Below are 16,367 nucleotides of genomic sequence, written 5' to 3'. Positions count from 1 at the left end.
CTGCCGAGAATACATCTTCATAGGCACTCAAAGTCACAGACCCAAGGGCTAGAAGTCCTCACACAGTTCCATCTGGTCCACTGCTTGCAAATTGGTGGCCCTAAGCTAGATCCAGCCCTTTGGAATGCTTTGTTTGACTCTCTCAGGGTTGGAACCACAGGAAATTAGTTGCCAACATTAAAGTTAGGGGATGTCGGGCAGCGGTTTAGCACTGCCTTCAGCCCAGGGCCTGATCCTGGAGACTTGGGATCGAGTTCCACGTCGGGCTCCCTGCATGGAGCCTGCTTCTCCCTCTGCCTGTGTCTCTGCATCTCTCTCTCATGAAAAAATAAAATCTTAAAAAAAAAAAATTAGGGGATATCATATAAAAGTTTGGTTTTCCACCTTCCCTTGAAAGTTTGGCAGACCTGGAAGGCAAGTCTGCGTTCACATTCTGGTGGACCTCTCCTATCAACTCAGCTGGAGCTGTGTGGTCAGTGGCTGCCCTCATTACGTGAGACATTTGATTTTGTGATCATTGCTTTCCTTTCATTCATTCAAAGAGTATTCAACAGTGGGGCTGGGGGAGGATGATGGGCAGTCTAAAGGGTGCAGAGCTTTAGTTGGGGAAGATGAAAAAGTCCTGGAGATGGATGGTGGTAATGGCTGCCTAATAACATGAATGTACTTAAGGCCACAGAACTGTAGACTTAAAGTGGTTAAAATGGTAAATTTTACAGTATGCATATTTTACCACAACAAATTTTTGTTAAAGATTTTATTTATTTATTAGAGAGAGAGAGTAGAGTAGGGGGAGGGGCAGAGAGACAAGCAGACTCCCTGCAGAGCAGGGACCACCCCACTCTCATGTGGGGCTCCATCCCAGGACCCTGAGATCATGACCTGAGCCAAAATCAAGAGTTGTACATTAAACAGACTGAGTCACCCAGGCACCCGTCAATATTTTTAATAAAAGATTCAATACTAAGGGTTTACCAGGCCCAAGGCACTCTGCTGGTTGCTAAGTAAGGACCCAGCTAAGACATGGTCACCACTCAACCCTGCCAAAAAAGCACTAAACAACAATTTCATAATTATTACGCTTGTACCAGTGCTTGCAAGGGAGAGGAAGCACACAGTACTGGGAGATCCTACCTTATTAAAGGAGCCTTGTTTCAACTGAGGAGCTTAAGAGGAGGGGTCATGTGCAGAGGATAGCCAAGCAACAAGATCCAGACACACAAATCCTGCAGAGACGTGTGGCAGGGTGCTCCCTCACCTCCCTTGCCTCTGAAGCACCTGCCTCCAGACTTCTTTCAGGTAAGAAATCAGCAGTCTCAGTTAAGCCTCTATTATGTTGAATTTTCTTTCACTGATAGCAGAGCCCAGTGCTCCCTGTTACACACTTCCCAGGGAAGCCTTTCTTGATCTTCTAGTTGAAATAAGGCTCTCTATAATAAGATCCCCAGCCCTCTGGACTTCTCTTTTGTAGCACATGACTAATTGTGATGGTATTAATTGTTCAGTGTCGATGACACAAGCTGGAGTTGTGACCATGTCTGGCTTACTTATTACATCCCCAGCACCCACAGAGTGGCTTGGGTCTGGAAGACACTTGCATAGGGGCACCTGACTGGCTCAGTCAGTAAAGCCTGCGACTCTTGATCTCGGGGTTATGGGTCTGAGCCCCACATTGGTTGTAGAAATTACTTAAAAATAAAATCTTAAAAAAAAAAAAAAAGGGGGATCCCTGGTGGCTCAGTGGTTTGGTGCCTGCTCTTGGCCCAGGGCACGATCCTGGAGTCCCAGGATCAAGTTCCACGTCAGGCTCCCGGCGCGGAGCCTGCTTCTCCCTCCTCCTGTGTCTCTGCCTCTCTCTCTCTCTGTCTATGTCTATAATAAATAAATAAATAAATAAATAAATAAATAAATAAATAAATCTTTTTAAAAAGTAAAATAAAATCTTAAAAAAAACCCAACTTGTTGAATATATGAATGAATGGGCAGACTGGATTAGATCAGAGGTTAGATACTTAAATGCCCATTAGGATCTGCAAGGTAATGCAAACAAGAAAAGCAGGCTGGCTATAAATAAGCCTGCAGGAAGGAGATACAGCCTGCGGAGGACACATACCCATCCTGTAGGGACAGTCCTTAGAGGTTGCACAGAACACTTGCACTTACATCCTTTAACCAAAATTAAGTCATTTAACTATATCCAGTTGTAAGGGAGACTGGGATTCAGTATACATTAAATCTGGGCAGCCATGAGCTCAGCTAAAAAGGGAGGGTTCTAGTATAAAGGAAGAAAGAGACAACATTTGGGGGACAACCAAAAGTTTGTGCAGAGAAATAGAGAAGATCTGAAGAATGAACAAAAATGTCCTAGATCAGTGGCTCTACCAGTGTGACCACAGTATGTGTGTGTGTGTGTGTGTGTGGGGGGTGGTTCCTGAGACCCTTTCAGGGAGATCTTGAGGTCAAGCTACTTGCATAAAAATAATAAGACATTATTGGCTTTTGTCACTATGTTGACATTACAATGATGTTGCAAAAGCAATCTGGGTTAGACTGCTGCCTTAGCATAAATCAAGGCAGCAGAGCCAAACTGTGCTGTAGTCATTTTGTTCTTCAACTGCCAGGCACTTGCAGTAAAAAAAGAATAAAAATATTAATGCCACTTTCACTTAAGAATGCCTTTGATGAAGCAGTAAATATTAATGTTATTAAATCTCAAACCTTGAGTACACTGTGCTATAAAATGAGAAGTAGCATGACTGCCTTTCTGCTGCAAATGAATCACAATGTTGTCTCAAATAGAAACACCTGCATTAATTGTTGGGAGTTGCAAGCTCAACTAGCCACTTTTTTCATAGCAGGAAAAGGTTATGGTCACATGGGCACATTTAAATGAGCACTTGGGCTGCTGGTGCAGGATGGCCTAGAGGACAACAGAATGGGGAGGCCAGGAGACCAGTGAGGAGGCAGGGGCTGTCACCCAGGCACAGGATGGGGATGGCATTTGGGGTTAGAATGGATGGAACAGTGGTAGTTGGGCAGAGTGACTCTGATAGACATCTAAGAGAGTTTGAAGGTAACATCCACAGGAAATGGCGAATAAACACATGCAAGGAGTTGGGTGAAGGAGTCAGAGATTACACCCAGTTTATTTGGCATGAGCAGCTGGGAGGTGCCAAAGCCTTCGCTAAGTGGGGGACTTGTAGAAGTAGGTCTGGAGGGTAGCGGTAAGTAGATGATAAGTGTAGTTTGGGGCATGTTGGGTTTGCTACGTGTGGTGAGCATCCAAAAGGAGATGTCTGATGAGCAGATGGATCTACACATCTGGAGCTCAAGAGAGACATGGGCTGGAGAAACACTTGAGGCCAGGCCAGACAGGAAGGTCCAGAGAAAAAGGGTCTGGTCCATGGTCACTCTGGGGGTCAGTCCTCAGGTCTCAGGTAACTGCCCAGACCCTCTCTGCCACACGGGGCCAGCTGGAATGCCTTTGGTGCCTCCTTGCTGAACAAATGCCCTCAGGACTCTGGAGCAAGGGGATGTTTGGGGCTTACCACGAGTGTCCTCATGTGCCCTCTACTTCCTTTCTACTTCTTCCACTGAAATCCAGACCAGCTTGCAAGTATCATTGAGGCCATCTTTTTTCTTGTTACACAACAAGAAATGCTGTGACACTCTATTCTCCAGCCTGGTTCTGCTCAACTTTTTCCTTTGACTTTGGCATTTTCACTTTGATATCTTCCCCAAGAGGCAGGGGGTGGGCACCCCAGCCCCAGATGGTGACACTGGGGGCTGGCCCAGGCCTGGGGTGTGGAGGAGCCTTACCGCCGGGCTTCCTGTCTCTTCGTTTACATACATCTCTGCAGAAGTAACAAGCGTTCTTCCCAGTGGGCTCCTAGCCTTCACATAGACACACCTGCGTGAGAAGCAGAGGGGAGGAAAGACACAGGCCCGGAGGTAAGATGGACAGACTCAGCTTCATTCCTTTCCATGGGTATGGGAAGGGGAGGAGAACGCGGCAGCAGATGTGGTGAAATGTTCTGGACTCCCAGTTTTCTGCCCACAGTTCTGGCCATCTTGTCTTGTATTTCACAGTGGATCTGTGAGTTTCAAGAGGCTGGGGATTTTTTTTTTTTTTTTTTTTTTTTTGAGGCTGGGGATTATGGAAAATTTCTCTCTGCGTCCCCCTGTGCATATCCCTTTAGTGCTTGGAGCAGACGGTGCTCCTCAGAGGGGCGTTGAGCTGGATTATAAAATCAGAGAAGGCACAGAGACTTTAGGCCATCTTGGGCTGAGAAAGACCATGGGAGGCAACTAGTCAAGGGGCAGTGGAGGAGATGAAGATAGGAAGAGGGGAAAAAAGGAGAAAAGACGGAAGAAAGGGTAGGAAATGAATAGAAAGAATAAATACACATTAAGGAGAAAGGATGCCTATAAAAAAATGAAAAAGGGAAACAAAGGAAAAGCAATAAAATGAGAAAGAAGTGAAATCTAGTCTAGAAGCAATTCTCAAGTCAATTTTCCCAGTGACGCAATTGCCAGAATTTTATACCAGAAATAAGACTTGTTTGCAGTATTTCAAAAGCCCTATGGTTGAGGTAGCCTCCTTTAACTATCTTTTCTGTTAACACGTATTTCTACATTTTTTTTAACTTTTGGGCATTTTTTGTGATTTTTGAATGATATGTCTAAGGGCCCTCCTGCTTTAATGAGCTTTAAAATGATTAATGCAATTCTCAAAAAGGGTTGAAACTGAGCTCTTAGGTATGCAATACTATACAAGTGATAGATACATATTCTTTAGGTAAATATGTCATTAGAAAAAGGGGTTCTAAGGCATTAGTTTTAGATGTCTCAGCTGTTCTAGAAAAGGAGGCTAGGTGGTTTAGAAAAGGATTTGCAGGCGGTGGTACCCCTCAAGATGGGACACCCTGTACAACTTTAACCTCCCACCTCCAAGCTTTTTGTCCTTTCCCCTTTCCTAAGACCTCCGTGGCTTTGCTGTGCTACCCCACAGGTGTCCTCTGCCTTCCCTTCTAGACATATTCTGGGAGAAGGACCTTCTTGGTACCGGCGGATTCTTCAAAATAGAAAGGCCCCATTATTGCTAATTCAAATATTTCCCTTTGGGTGGAATAGCTCTTCCTGAAAGTCCCATTGTTGGACAAAATTTTAGGGGCATAAGGCTAAGAGTAGAACCTGATGAAGGAGGTGACTCCGTTTCATATTTTGACAAATAATTTCTTGGGCTGTGTTAGAGTCTGTGGGCTCACACAAAATGGCCGCCCTCTTAACCTCAGATGGAAGACTTCCCAGAGGTCAGGGTCAGAGAGAACACCCAATAAGATTTTGGTCTTTCAGTTAGGGGACACGTATACAAAAGAGTTCTACCTTGAAATAAGAATTCCCCCTCATCAACTGGTTCTAGGCAGAAGACTTGTAGCATCTTAGGCCTTGATCCTGGCCATAATGGTGACATGGGGAGTTCAGCAGACCAAGGGCCTTGCACATTTTGGACACTCAGTAAATGTTAAATAAAATAAATTTGAGGAGGGTGGGCAATGGAAGGGGGAAGATGGGGGCCTGAGTTTGGAGGGCTCTTCGGTTGAGCTCTGTTCCACACCTTTTGGGGGATTTAGGGGAAGGAAGGAGGGCATGGCTCCCCCACCCACGTGGGCGTCTGAGGCAAAGGAGAGGATGGCGGAGGTTGTAGCCACTGAACCACAAGGGTCCCTTAGAGGGTCATGGTCTCTAGGAAGTTTAAATGAAGCCAATGAGCAGTAGAGAGGGTGTATGTGGTGGGGGGGCACATCCCGTGGCGAGGCTTGAGGGGCTGCTTGGGGGCTCTGGGGAGAAGATGAAAGTGTCTATGGGACCACAGACTGTTGCTGTGGTGGGGCTGTGCCCTCTTCCTCTCCCCAGTCTCGCTCCTCATCCCACCTGGGAGGCCAGGGCCAGGGCAACAGGAACCTCAAAAGCTCTGAGAGTTTGCCAGTGTGTTGCCATTTTGCTCTCATAGTTCTCTCATTCTCTTTTGAGCTCTCTTGTGGTCTCTTGCTCTGGGGCTGTGTCTTGCCTCTCAGAATGTCTTCACCTCTTTCTCTCTGACTATCCGGTTTGTACTACCCTGGGCTTGGTGTGGGGTCAGGGCTCGTGTGAAGTGTAGCTGTGGCTTTAATGAGCTGCTCTGGGTCTCTCCGGCCCATCCTTCCTCATCCTCCTTTGGGGCCTCTGTGTGTTTCTTAGAATCTGTCCTTTTCCCTTGGTCTACCCTGCGGACATCTCCCTTGCACCCACCTTTGGCTCCAGGCTGTGCTCTGCAGGCTCCCTTCACATCAAAGCTTGTTGAAAGCTGGCATTCCTGCCAGAAGCCTGGATGCCTATTTACTGGCAAGAAGGGGCTAGAGGTTAGTGGCAGCTGGAGGTGGAGATGAAAGAGAGGGAGAGGCCAGGGGCACTCTAGGCAAGATCGACAGAGCCAGAATTGGGTCCTGGCATGTAGGACCAAGAGGAAGAGAGCTACAGATGTGGGGAGTTGAAGACAGGATACAGAAATGCCCAGATGTGAGCAGAGAAATAAGAAGAGAGAGAGAAAGAGAGAGAGAGCGTGATGCCAGGACCTGGGGGACCAGCAAGCCCTCCCAGCCTCTCTCAAGGGGCTATGGTGTACAGGATGCTACTGTACTGGGGCACAGTGCCTCTGGGGAGGATGAGGATGTGGGAATCAAACGCCTGCTCTCTGGGGCGGCAGCGGAAGCCCAAGTCACCAAAGCAAGCAGCAGATGGAAACCCATAGCCTCCTCCACCTAGCTGAGCCCTGGGTAAGTTGGGGCAGTACAAGGAGCTGGAGGTGGGGAAGTAGCCCTCTGGCACAGACCACAGGATCATGGCGTGAAGAAGAAGGAAATGACCACCATTTGGGGAAGGGTCAAGAATGTTCCTAGCCTTCTCCAGGCATTCATGCTGAATTTGGACACCAGGGAAGGGATATTCCAAATGGAGACTCCTTTACTCTCTGCTCACTAAGAACACAGTGAGTTGTGATAGGGGGACAGTGGAAGCCACTCTCAGATGGAAGAGTGGCTGTACCGTAGTCTCTCCCCTCCCCACGCCCCATGCTAACTGGTAAACAACTGCACCCATGACTAGCCTCTTTCCTCCTCTTCTGGAGACCTCATGATTTCTTCACTTCCTATTTCCTTTGTTTAGAAAACAATTCTATCAGGGGCGTCTGACTGACTCAGTTGGAAGATCATACAAATGGTGATCTCAGGGTCATGAGTTCAAGCCCCACGTTGGGTGTAGAGATTACTCAAAAAATAAATAAACAACAGAAAATTCTGTCAAGCCTCTGCCTTGAGTTGGCCCTGGGACATTCTTCCTTCAGGCAGATGGAGTGAGTGGAGTTCGCTTTTTTGTCTTGTTTTAAATCTTCCGGCAAATCTCATTAGGAGGCGCATGTCCCCAGCACCCATCTGAGTATGACAGCCCTATCATGGATTAGTACCCAACAGGAAACAGAATCTGCCTCGGATGGTTCAAGAGACTGCAGAAACGGGGTTATTCCCAGGGGTGTGAAGAGGGAACCAGACAGTGCATGGAGGCACACTGATGTTACCAATAGCAGGCAGGGTCCTGAAGGGGCAAGGGTGGAACGATGTTTCCGGAACCCACTGAGGGTTTGAGCTGAGCCACCTGAAAGAAGCTACAGTCAGGGTGTGGAGAGAAGAAGGGGTGAGGCAATAGCTATTGCCAGAAAGCATGCCAGACTAGGAAGAGAATTAGGAAAAATGCTCCCACTTCTTTCCCTGCCCCTCCCACCTCTTGTGGGTTCTTCCCACTGGCCAACCCCAACTAGTAGCAGGAGGGCAAGGGAGCCTGGGTGGTACAGTCTGCCCAAGTCAATCTCCTTATAGAGAGCAGGGCAGAGAGGTAGGAGAATGGCCCAGGGATGGGGCGGTGGGGGAGAGGTGGTGGTGATGAGGGGGCACAAGAACAAGCAGCATGGATGGGGTGACTTGGCTTCATTCAGGCCAGGGTTGGCTGCATACACAAACTTCAATGACCCACTTTATTATTTTTTAAACAATTTTATTTATTTATTCATGAGAGATAGGCAGAGGGAGAAGTAGGCTCCCTGTAGTCCCTGATGCAGGACTCTATCCCAGGACCCCGGGGATCACGCCCTGAACAGAAGGCAGACACTCAACCACTTAGCCACCCAGGTGTCCCTCAATGATCCACTTTAGTAACAGAATTAATATGTTGAGTACAGAAAGAAATCAGTGATTTTTCCTTCTTCGTTCAATTCAATTTTCGTTTAACTTAACCAAACATTCCAAATCCCCTCTCTACGCTCCAGCTGGTGCCAGGCCTACACTGGTAGCAGAACTGGCTAGACCATCATCTTCATTCTGAATGAGATCAGGCTTCAGGGCCGGGCGAAGATGGGAGGGAACCCAAATCACCACATCATGAGACAGAAGGTGGGTTGTGCCCTCAGGGCATCAACAGGGTGCTGTAGGAGTGGGCAGGTAGCTGCAGAGCTCAGACAACAAAGACTGGGCTAGGGGATAGAAAAACGAGGTTGGATGCAGGACCTCATCTTGCCAAGCTCTAGAGGAGTTCATGCTGCCCGCCCCGCCCTCATCCAGGCAACCACCCCTCTGAGGCCTCCTTACAGTCTGGGCCTGGAGGCCTGGAGCTCAGAGATCCGAGCCCGGTTCCTGCCTGCCTTCCAGACATTATCTGGTGGCCTTCCTCAAGTCTCCACTTCTTGCGTGTCATCTGGTCCCCTTCCTAAAACTTTACACAGACCATGTCACATTTCTCTCAAAAAGCAGCAGTTTTGGGGCACCTGGGTGGCTCAGTGGTTGAGTGTCTGCCTTTGGCTCAGTTCGTGATCCCAGGGTCCTGGGATCGAGTCCTGCATCGGGCTCCCTGTTCAATGGGGATAGCAGATACCTCTACTGATATCTCTGCCTCTCTTTCCGTGTCTCTCATGACTAAATAAATAAAATCTTAAAAAAAAAACAAAAACAACCAGTTTCTCCTAGTTGCCTGAAGAACAAAGCCCTGACTTTCTGACCAACCTGTCCAGGTTCTTAGTCAGGCCTGAGATGTCTTCCCACATCCCACCAGCTCCCTCCCTGAGTCTTCTCCAGACTCCCAGCGGGGGCACAGCCCTGCCACCTGCCACTCTTTCTGACGCGGGGCAGCAGAGCGGTGGGGCGCTCCTCCCCTTTCCTTTCCCTGTAACTCATGGTTTGCAAACTGGAGCTGGTGCCAGCCACCAGGGTGGGGGGTGGGGTTGTGAATACACAGCAGGCTTGACCCACCCCCAGATTCTGATTCAGCAGATCTGGGGTAGGGCCTGAGAATTTGCACTTCTAACAAGTTGACAGGTGACACCTAGGCTGCTGCTGATCCAGGACCACACTTGGAGGATCACTGCTCTAACCTCCCATTGTGCTAGGTCCATCCAGACCTTTTCTAAATTCTCTCCACCCCCCAGCCTCAACCACCTCCGGAGCTCACAGAAACCAACTCTGAAATAGCATTTTTCTGCTCTCCCTCAGAGGCTTTACAGGGTTGGTCTGAGAGCAAGCAGGGAGTTTACCCACTGCTCCGTCTCTTCCTCACCCCACACAGTGTGGCCCTCCCCAAGTCCTGGGAATCTGCCTCAAACCTGCTCTCGAGACAGTCTGTTTTTCTACACTTCCATCATTCTAAGTTGTCTGAGCTCAGGCCTAACTTCTCTCACCAGGATCATTTCAATCATACCTCCTGCGCTCAGCCTCTTCTAGCTTGTCTTTCACACAACAGCTGAAGGGGTCCATTACACAAATCAAATCATGTACTTCTCCACATAAAGTCCTTGAGTGGCTCGGTAGTGCCTAGGGTCACAGCTCGGTATCATAGCATGGCATTCAAGGACCTTCATGACCTGGCCACGCCCCACCCCCCGCCCCTTCTCAGTCTCCACCAATTTGCCACCTTCTCTGTGAATCCTTTTTTAAATTTAATTTAATTTACTTTATTTATTCATGAGAGACAGGCAGAGACATAGGCAGAGGGAGAAGCAGGCTTCCTGATGCAGGACTGAATCCCAGACCCCGGGATCACCACCTAAGGCAAAGGCAGACACTCAACCCCTGAGCCACCCAGGCATCCCTGTGAATCCTTTTCTGATTCCACTTAGATGGCCTGGGCACAGCATTGTGTGGTGTGTCCTGGTGGATGTCTGCTTAGAAGTATGCACATTTAGGTCCCTGGCTTGGCTGTATGGGTGAGATTGCATACCATCCCCATATGTCCCTTTGCACCCCAAGCTCAGTAAATGCCTACTAACTAATGGTCAGTATCTCCCTTAGGCCCTGCGCTTTGTGCGGTGTGGGGGGAAGGCCCAGGTCCCTGCCTGCCTCAGGGAAGCCACAATGAATCGAGAAGCGGCTTTTAGGCACCTCCTCCTGATGCTGCAATTGGGTGAGTGCGCAGATTTGGAGATCCAGTGGGAGGAGGGGCTGCCTGGTAAATGCCAGGGTGGGGAGATGGGGTGGAGGCAGGGCAGCAACAGCCTTGAGGCCTGATTTCCTTCTTTTCTACCTAGTGATGCTCTCAGCGGTCACTCCTGTAAGAGAAGTGGTGTTGGGGAAGGCAGGAGATGCAGTGGAGCTGCCCTGCCAAACTTCCCAGAAGAACATACACTTCAACTGGAGAGATTCTTCCATGGTCAAGATTCTGGGAAATAAGGGCTCCTTCTGGACTGTAGGTAGGGTGGCCCAGCTCCCATGCAGGGAGGAAACCACCATGGACTGAGCATCCCTGGTGTCAGAGCTCTGCTCTTGGTAAACTCTGAGATCCCAGAGGGCTCTGGTTGACAGACTCAGGTACACTCTCCCAGTCCAGAGTTTCCCTGTGCTAACTGCAGGTGGCCGGGGGAATGGCATTTGGTGTCTATTATAATTTCAGAATTTTAATATTCATGGCCTTAGTTTAATAGATATTAGAAAAATAACTATCATATAAAACCTGTGATTTCATGAATATTATTGTGATAGACCCATGTTGATACATTTTTACTTACCAAGAAACAGAGAGAAGACAAAATATGAGTATCAAGAATGAAGATATTTCTATAGAATATCTTCTTTATATTACTATAAAGACATTAAAAGGATAATATGCAAATATTATATCTGCAAGCCAATAAATTTAACAATTTATATAAAATGGAAAAATTCCTTGAAAATCACAATTTATAATTTACCAACTGACACAAGAAGAAACAGAAAATTTTTGAATAGCTCTTTCTACTAAAGAAATTGAACTTGGGGCATCTGGGTGGCTCTGTGGTTGAGCATCTGCCTTTGGCTCAGGTCATGATCCCGGGATCTTGGGACCAGTTCTGTGTCAGGCTCCCCACAAGGAGCCTGCTTCCCCCTCTGCCTGTGTCTCTGCCTGTCTGTGTGTCTCTCATGAATAAATAAAATAAATAAATAAATCTTTAAAATAAAATATCTTTAAATCTTTAAAATAAATAAATAAAATCTTTAAAAAAATAGAAACATATCCACAGTATCATTATAATCCATTAAAAATGAAATATAATCCCTTAATGATGATTAATATCCAGCCAGTGTTCAAATTTTCCCAACTACCTCTAATATTATTTTTACATTTTGTTTATTTGAACAGGATCCACATAAAAATTTATGTATGGTATTTGGTTGATATGTCCCTTAAGTCCCTTTGAATGTCTATATTTACTCCCCAGACTTTTTTCCCCTTACCACTGATTGGTTGAAGAAACCAGGCAATTGTCCTGTGAAGTTTTGTACATTTGAGTAGGAGCTGGCTGCATTTCCATGGTATTATTTAGCATGTTCCTCTGTCCTTTGAACCTCCTATAGATTGGTGGTTAAATCTAGAGACTTGATTAAGTTTTCATTTCATTTTTTTTGATAGGAATACCTCATAAGTGGTGGTTTGTACTACCAATTTCATCACATCAGGAGCTATGTGATGTCTATCATTCTTTTTGTGCTATTAAGATTAATTGCTGGGTTCAAGTGTTAGCTTTAAGTGGTAATTATAAAACACTATTTTTAGTTTCTTAGTTTTTTCTAAAGATTTTATTTATTTATTCACAAGAGACACAGAGAGGGGGGGAGAGAGGGAGAGAGACAGAGACAGAGACACAGGCAGAGGAGAAGGCTCCATGCAGGGAGCCTAATGTGGGACTCAATTCTGGTACTCCAGGATCACACCCTGGGCTGAAGGTGGCGCTAAACTGCTGAGCCACCTGGGCTGCCCTCTTAGTTTTTTATAATTGCCTTTTGTTTATGTCAGATGATATGGACTTTCTGTTTATTATAGTGATGTAAACTTTCTTTTTATTTATTTATTTTTATTTTTTAGAGAGAGAGCACGAGCCAGGGATGGGAGGGGCAGAGGGAAAGAGAGAGAGAGAGAATCTTAAGTAGGCTCCACACTCAGTGTGAAAGCTCAATGTGGGGCTTGATCTCACAACTCCAAAATCATGAATTGAGGTGAAATCAAGAGTAGGATCCTTGGGATGCCTGGGTGGCTTAGTGGTTGAATGTCTGTATTTGGCTCAGGTCGTGAACCCATGATCCTGGGATCTAGTCTGGCATCTGGTTCCCCACAGGGAGTCTGCTTCCTCCTCTGCCTGTGTCTCTTCCTCTCTCTGTGTGTCTCTAATGAAAAAATAAATAAAATCTTTATTTAAAAAAAACGAGTAGGTTGTTTAACCAACTGAGCCACCTCAACTTTCCTTTTAAGATAGATTTATTTAATCTAAAAAAGTGAATGCATTTAAAGATGTTACATTAAAAAGATAGGTAAATTTGGCCAAAATCATGTATAAGCTGTGTGAACGGTTGGAGTCTGGGAAATACGGCTCTAGTACAAGACTTTGATTTTACCAGGGAGAAGTCCCTGGCCTCAGTTTGTGCTAGATTAGAGGCAGAGCTGGGGCTAGAGCTTTGGTCTTTCAACTTTCAGGCCTAGGCTCTCCCATGGAAAGTCATCCTCAGGGCAGAAAAACCTGAACTGGCCACTGTGTATTGAAAACCATCTTTGTTTAAAAAAAAAAAAAAGAAAGAAAGAAAGAAAGAAAGAAAGAAAGAAAGAAAGAAAGAAAGAAAAAAGAAAAGAAAAGAAAAGAAAATCATCTTTGTTAAAAATGGATGTCTCCTCTTCCTGCCTCTGTCCAGTGGGAGAAAAGTCCTCTGTTTTTGGCAAGGTGGTTCTTGCTGGGCCTCCAGAGTTACAATTCAGACACCCACCCATGTCCATTCTTCATGATTGGACATGAAGAAAAAGGGGAATATTGGGCTGGATCTTTTTTTTTTAATTAAAATATATTTTATTTATTTATTCATGAGAGACATACACAGAGAGAGGTAGAGACAAAGACAGATGGAGAAGCAGGCTCCATGCAGGAAGCCTAATGTAGGACTTGATCCCGGGACTCCAGAATCACACCCTGAGCCAAAGGGAGATGCTCAACCACTGAGCCACCCAGGCGTCCCGTGGGCTGGATCAAAGCCATTCCCTAAAATTTACAAACCCCCAATCCCTGGTCTCTTTCTGGTAAAGACACACAAAGCAGAAATCACCAGGTTAACTGCTTTTTGCCTGCCCGTGTCTTGTCCTTCAAACAGCTATTTAAAGAAGACCCTATGGGGGCCTCTGGGTGGCTTAGTGGTTGAGCATCTGTCTGCCTGTGATTTGGGTTGTGATCCTGGGGTCCTTGGGATAGAGTCTCGAATCCCGTTCCCCACAGGGAGCCTGCTTCTCCCTCTGTCTATGTCTCTGCCTCTCTCCATGTGTCTCTCATGAATAAATAAATAAAATCTTAAAAATAAATAAAATAAAGAGGACCCTATGATCAAAGTAACCTGGGTCCTCCCCTGGCCTGTGGGCCCCTGGTACCCATTATGTAATTTTCACCCCTGGATAGAGCTCAAAACACTCTCACAAACTCTGCAAGTGATTTTCTTGTCTTAGAATTTCATTCTGCTAAATTGCTTGCTAAATAAGTAGACTTTTAGCTTATTAATTTTAAAGTTAAAATGATTTGAAAAAAAATTATACCGGTACACGGTAAACATTTAAAACCATATAGATGATACCCAGTGGGTTAAAAACAAAGTTCAGCTGAGTAAATTTGAAGGTTTAATAGGCTTTATTCAGTGATTCATAAATTGGGCAGCATCTGGTCTAGCAAATAGAAAAGAGCTCCGAAGAGCTGGGGAGAGGAAAGATTTGTAAAGGCAGAAAAGGAAGTTTATTAGCAAAGAATGCATTGTTTCAGGCAAGGTCACCTGCTTAAGGGGACGGAAGGGGTCTGTCAGGCAGATTTCCTCACTAGTGCTGACCAGGTAATTCGAGATTAACTCATTAAAGGTTATGTTCCTGGGAAAAGCTGAAACTGCAATTAGGTTAGATATTAAGTCTTGGTTTGCTGATGTGGGGGTTAGCATAACTGATTCCATTTTGGTCCTGTTGGCTCTTTTTTTTAACAGTTCCCCTCTTTTGATTACATCTTTCAGCAAAATAGAGTGGCATTAGTGCCACTCCCAGCTACTACTCTAACATTCTTGAAGTTTCTGTTGATTCTTTGGTACTCACAGGTTGTGACTTCTCTCACCCCCCGTGAGAGATCTCGCCCCCAATCTTTGTGACATTCACAGGTTATAACTTCAGGCTTACAAATTTTAAGTTGGTTGTCTTTTTGTTCCTTTTCTGATGTTCCAGGCTTAGGGAGATCATTTGCTTCGTGGTTAGCAAGTGCAAACATGCATTTAAAGCCTTTGAGAGGGGGGCACCTGTGGTTCAGTGTCACCTGTGAAGGCATCTGCCTTCAGCTCAGGTCATGATCCTGGGGTCCTGGGATTGAACCCCAGGTCGGGTTGGGCACACCTCTTAGCAGGGAGTCTGCTTCTCCCTCTTCCTCTGCCCCTCCCCCTGCTTGTGCCCTCTCTCTCAAATTAAATAAATAAATAAATAAATAAATAAATAAATAAATAAATAAAGCCTTTGAGAAGATACAGTGCACCAGATAGACTACTGTGATCATTATAAGCCGGGTAATTCCCAATGTTTGGAGTGCACTTTGGAGTCATGATCCCTAAAACCCAAAACAATAAAAATCAAGTAAGTCAAAAAGAAAGGCACCACTAAAAGAGTCACTTTTCAAACCAAGATGCTTGTTCAGTGGCCTTATGTAATGGAGTTTCAACTTCCCCAGAGGTGTTAATCCAGGCCCAGCAGGTGGTGTTGGCCACAACACAGACACCTCCTTGCTCAGCTAAAAGAGATTTAAAGTCTGTCTTATCATCAGGAATAACTTTGGCCAGAATCTAAGGATTTTTGCCAGGCACTTTTTATTTTAGCAGTGGATTCTGCAATACTTTTTTTTTTTTTTAAGATTTTTTTTTTATTTATTCATGAGAGAGAGAGAGAGAGAGAGAGGCAGAGACACAGGCAGAGGGAGAAGCAGGTTCCATGCAGGGAGCCCGACGTGGACTCGGGACTCATCCCTCCCATGTCTCCAGGACCATGCCCTGCGCCGAAGGCGGCACTAAACTGCTGAGCCACCTGGGCTGCCCCCATCTGCAATACTTTTTAGAGTTAAGGATAAGTTCTTGATTGTAGTCTCATTTGCATTTAATAGTAGCCAGGGGAGCCCTGAGCTACCAAGGTAATTTTGAATCATGAATGCTTCCTGGTAATTCCTGCTTGAGTCTGTGGTTCAGGATTGGAAAGGTGACAGTCAGGGAGACCAGTGAAATGTAAGGGTCTGTAGACCATACAGGTGGTTTTATTCTGATTACCCTTGTCTTGTGTCCCTTTCCTAGGTTTGGGATTGTAAAACAGAGGCAGGGAAATGGACCAGGGGGAGGTCTCTAGCATCATGGACAGATCAAATTTCTTGGTGACAAATCTAGCAGTCTGAAGGGTTAACCTCCACCCACCGCCCCACCCCCCGCACCCCACCCTTAGTAACGACCTGGGAGATACAGATGAGGGTGTTATCTTTCCAAGCCAATACTAGAGTGAAGGAAAGAAAGAGAAAAGAAAGAGCTTCATGTTCAGTTTAAGTATGAAGTCTTGATCCAGCTTCTTTGGTGGAAGCAATTTATCTACTGTCAGCTACATCTCTTCTTAGACAATTTGATTCTGAGGTCTCCAGCTTAAAGGTTTTGAGGTGCACAGGGCCAGATGGCAGGTGGAGACTTCTTCAGCTGTAAGACATGTACCCAAGGCTCACGTCCCTGGAGTTTGGCTGCCATCCAAGTAGCAAGGAGGACCTGGTTTAGTTCCATCCAAGGAGATTCAAAGGC

At 46.0% G+C, this 16,367-nt stretch overlaps 1 protein-coding gene across 4 annotated transcripts in view; it reads left to right on the top strand.

Moving 5' to 3' along the window:
• Positions 1-999: 999 nt before the first annotated feature.
• The window catches only part of CD4 (CD4 molecule), a 48,503-nt gene continuing 33,135 nt past the window's right edge, over positions 1,000-16,367 (top strand). The window contains exons 1-3 of one of the 4 annotated variants that reach the window (XM_025995312.2): positions 1,000-1,299; positions 10,368-10,479; positions 10,604-10,765. In XM_025995312.2, coding sequence (XP_025851097.1) covers positions 10,431-10,479; positions 10,604-10,765 — 211 coding nt within the window. In that variant the 5' untranslated portion in view covers positions 1,000-1,299; positions 10,368-10,430. Of the gene's footprint in view, positions 1,300-3,588; positions 3,952-8,356; positions 8,481-10,367; positions 10,480-10,603; positions 10,766-16,367 lie in introns of those variants that run through there. The other 3 variants (XM_072766116.1, XR_012002967.1, XM_072766115.1) reach the window with 3 other exon arrangements.

The sequence above is a fragment of the Vulpes vulpes genome, chromosome 8 (genome assembly GCF_048418805.1).
Source record: "Vulpes vulpes isolate BD-2025 chromosome 8, VulVul3, whole genome shotgun sequence".
In the NCBI taxonomy this organism is placed as follows: domain Eukaryota; kingdom Metazoa; phylum Chordata; class Mammalia; order Carnivora; family Canidae; genus Vulpes; species Vulpes vulpes.
This window is presented reverse-complemented; position numbering and strand designations above follow the sequence as displayed.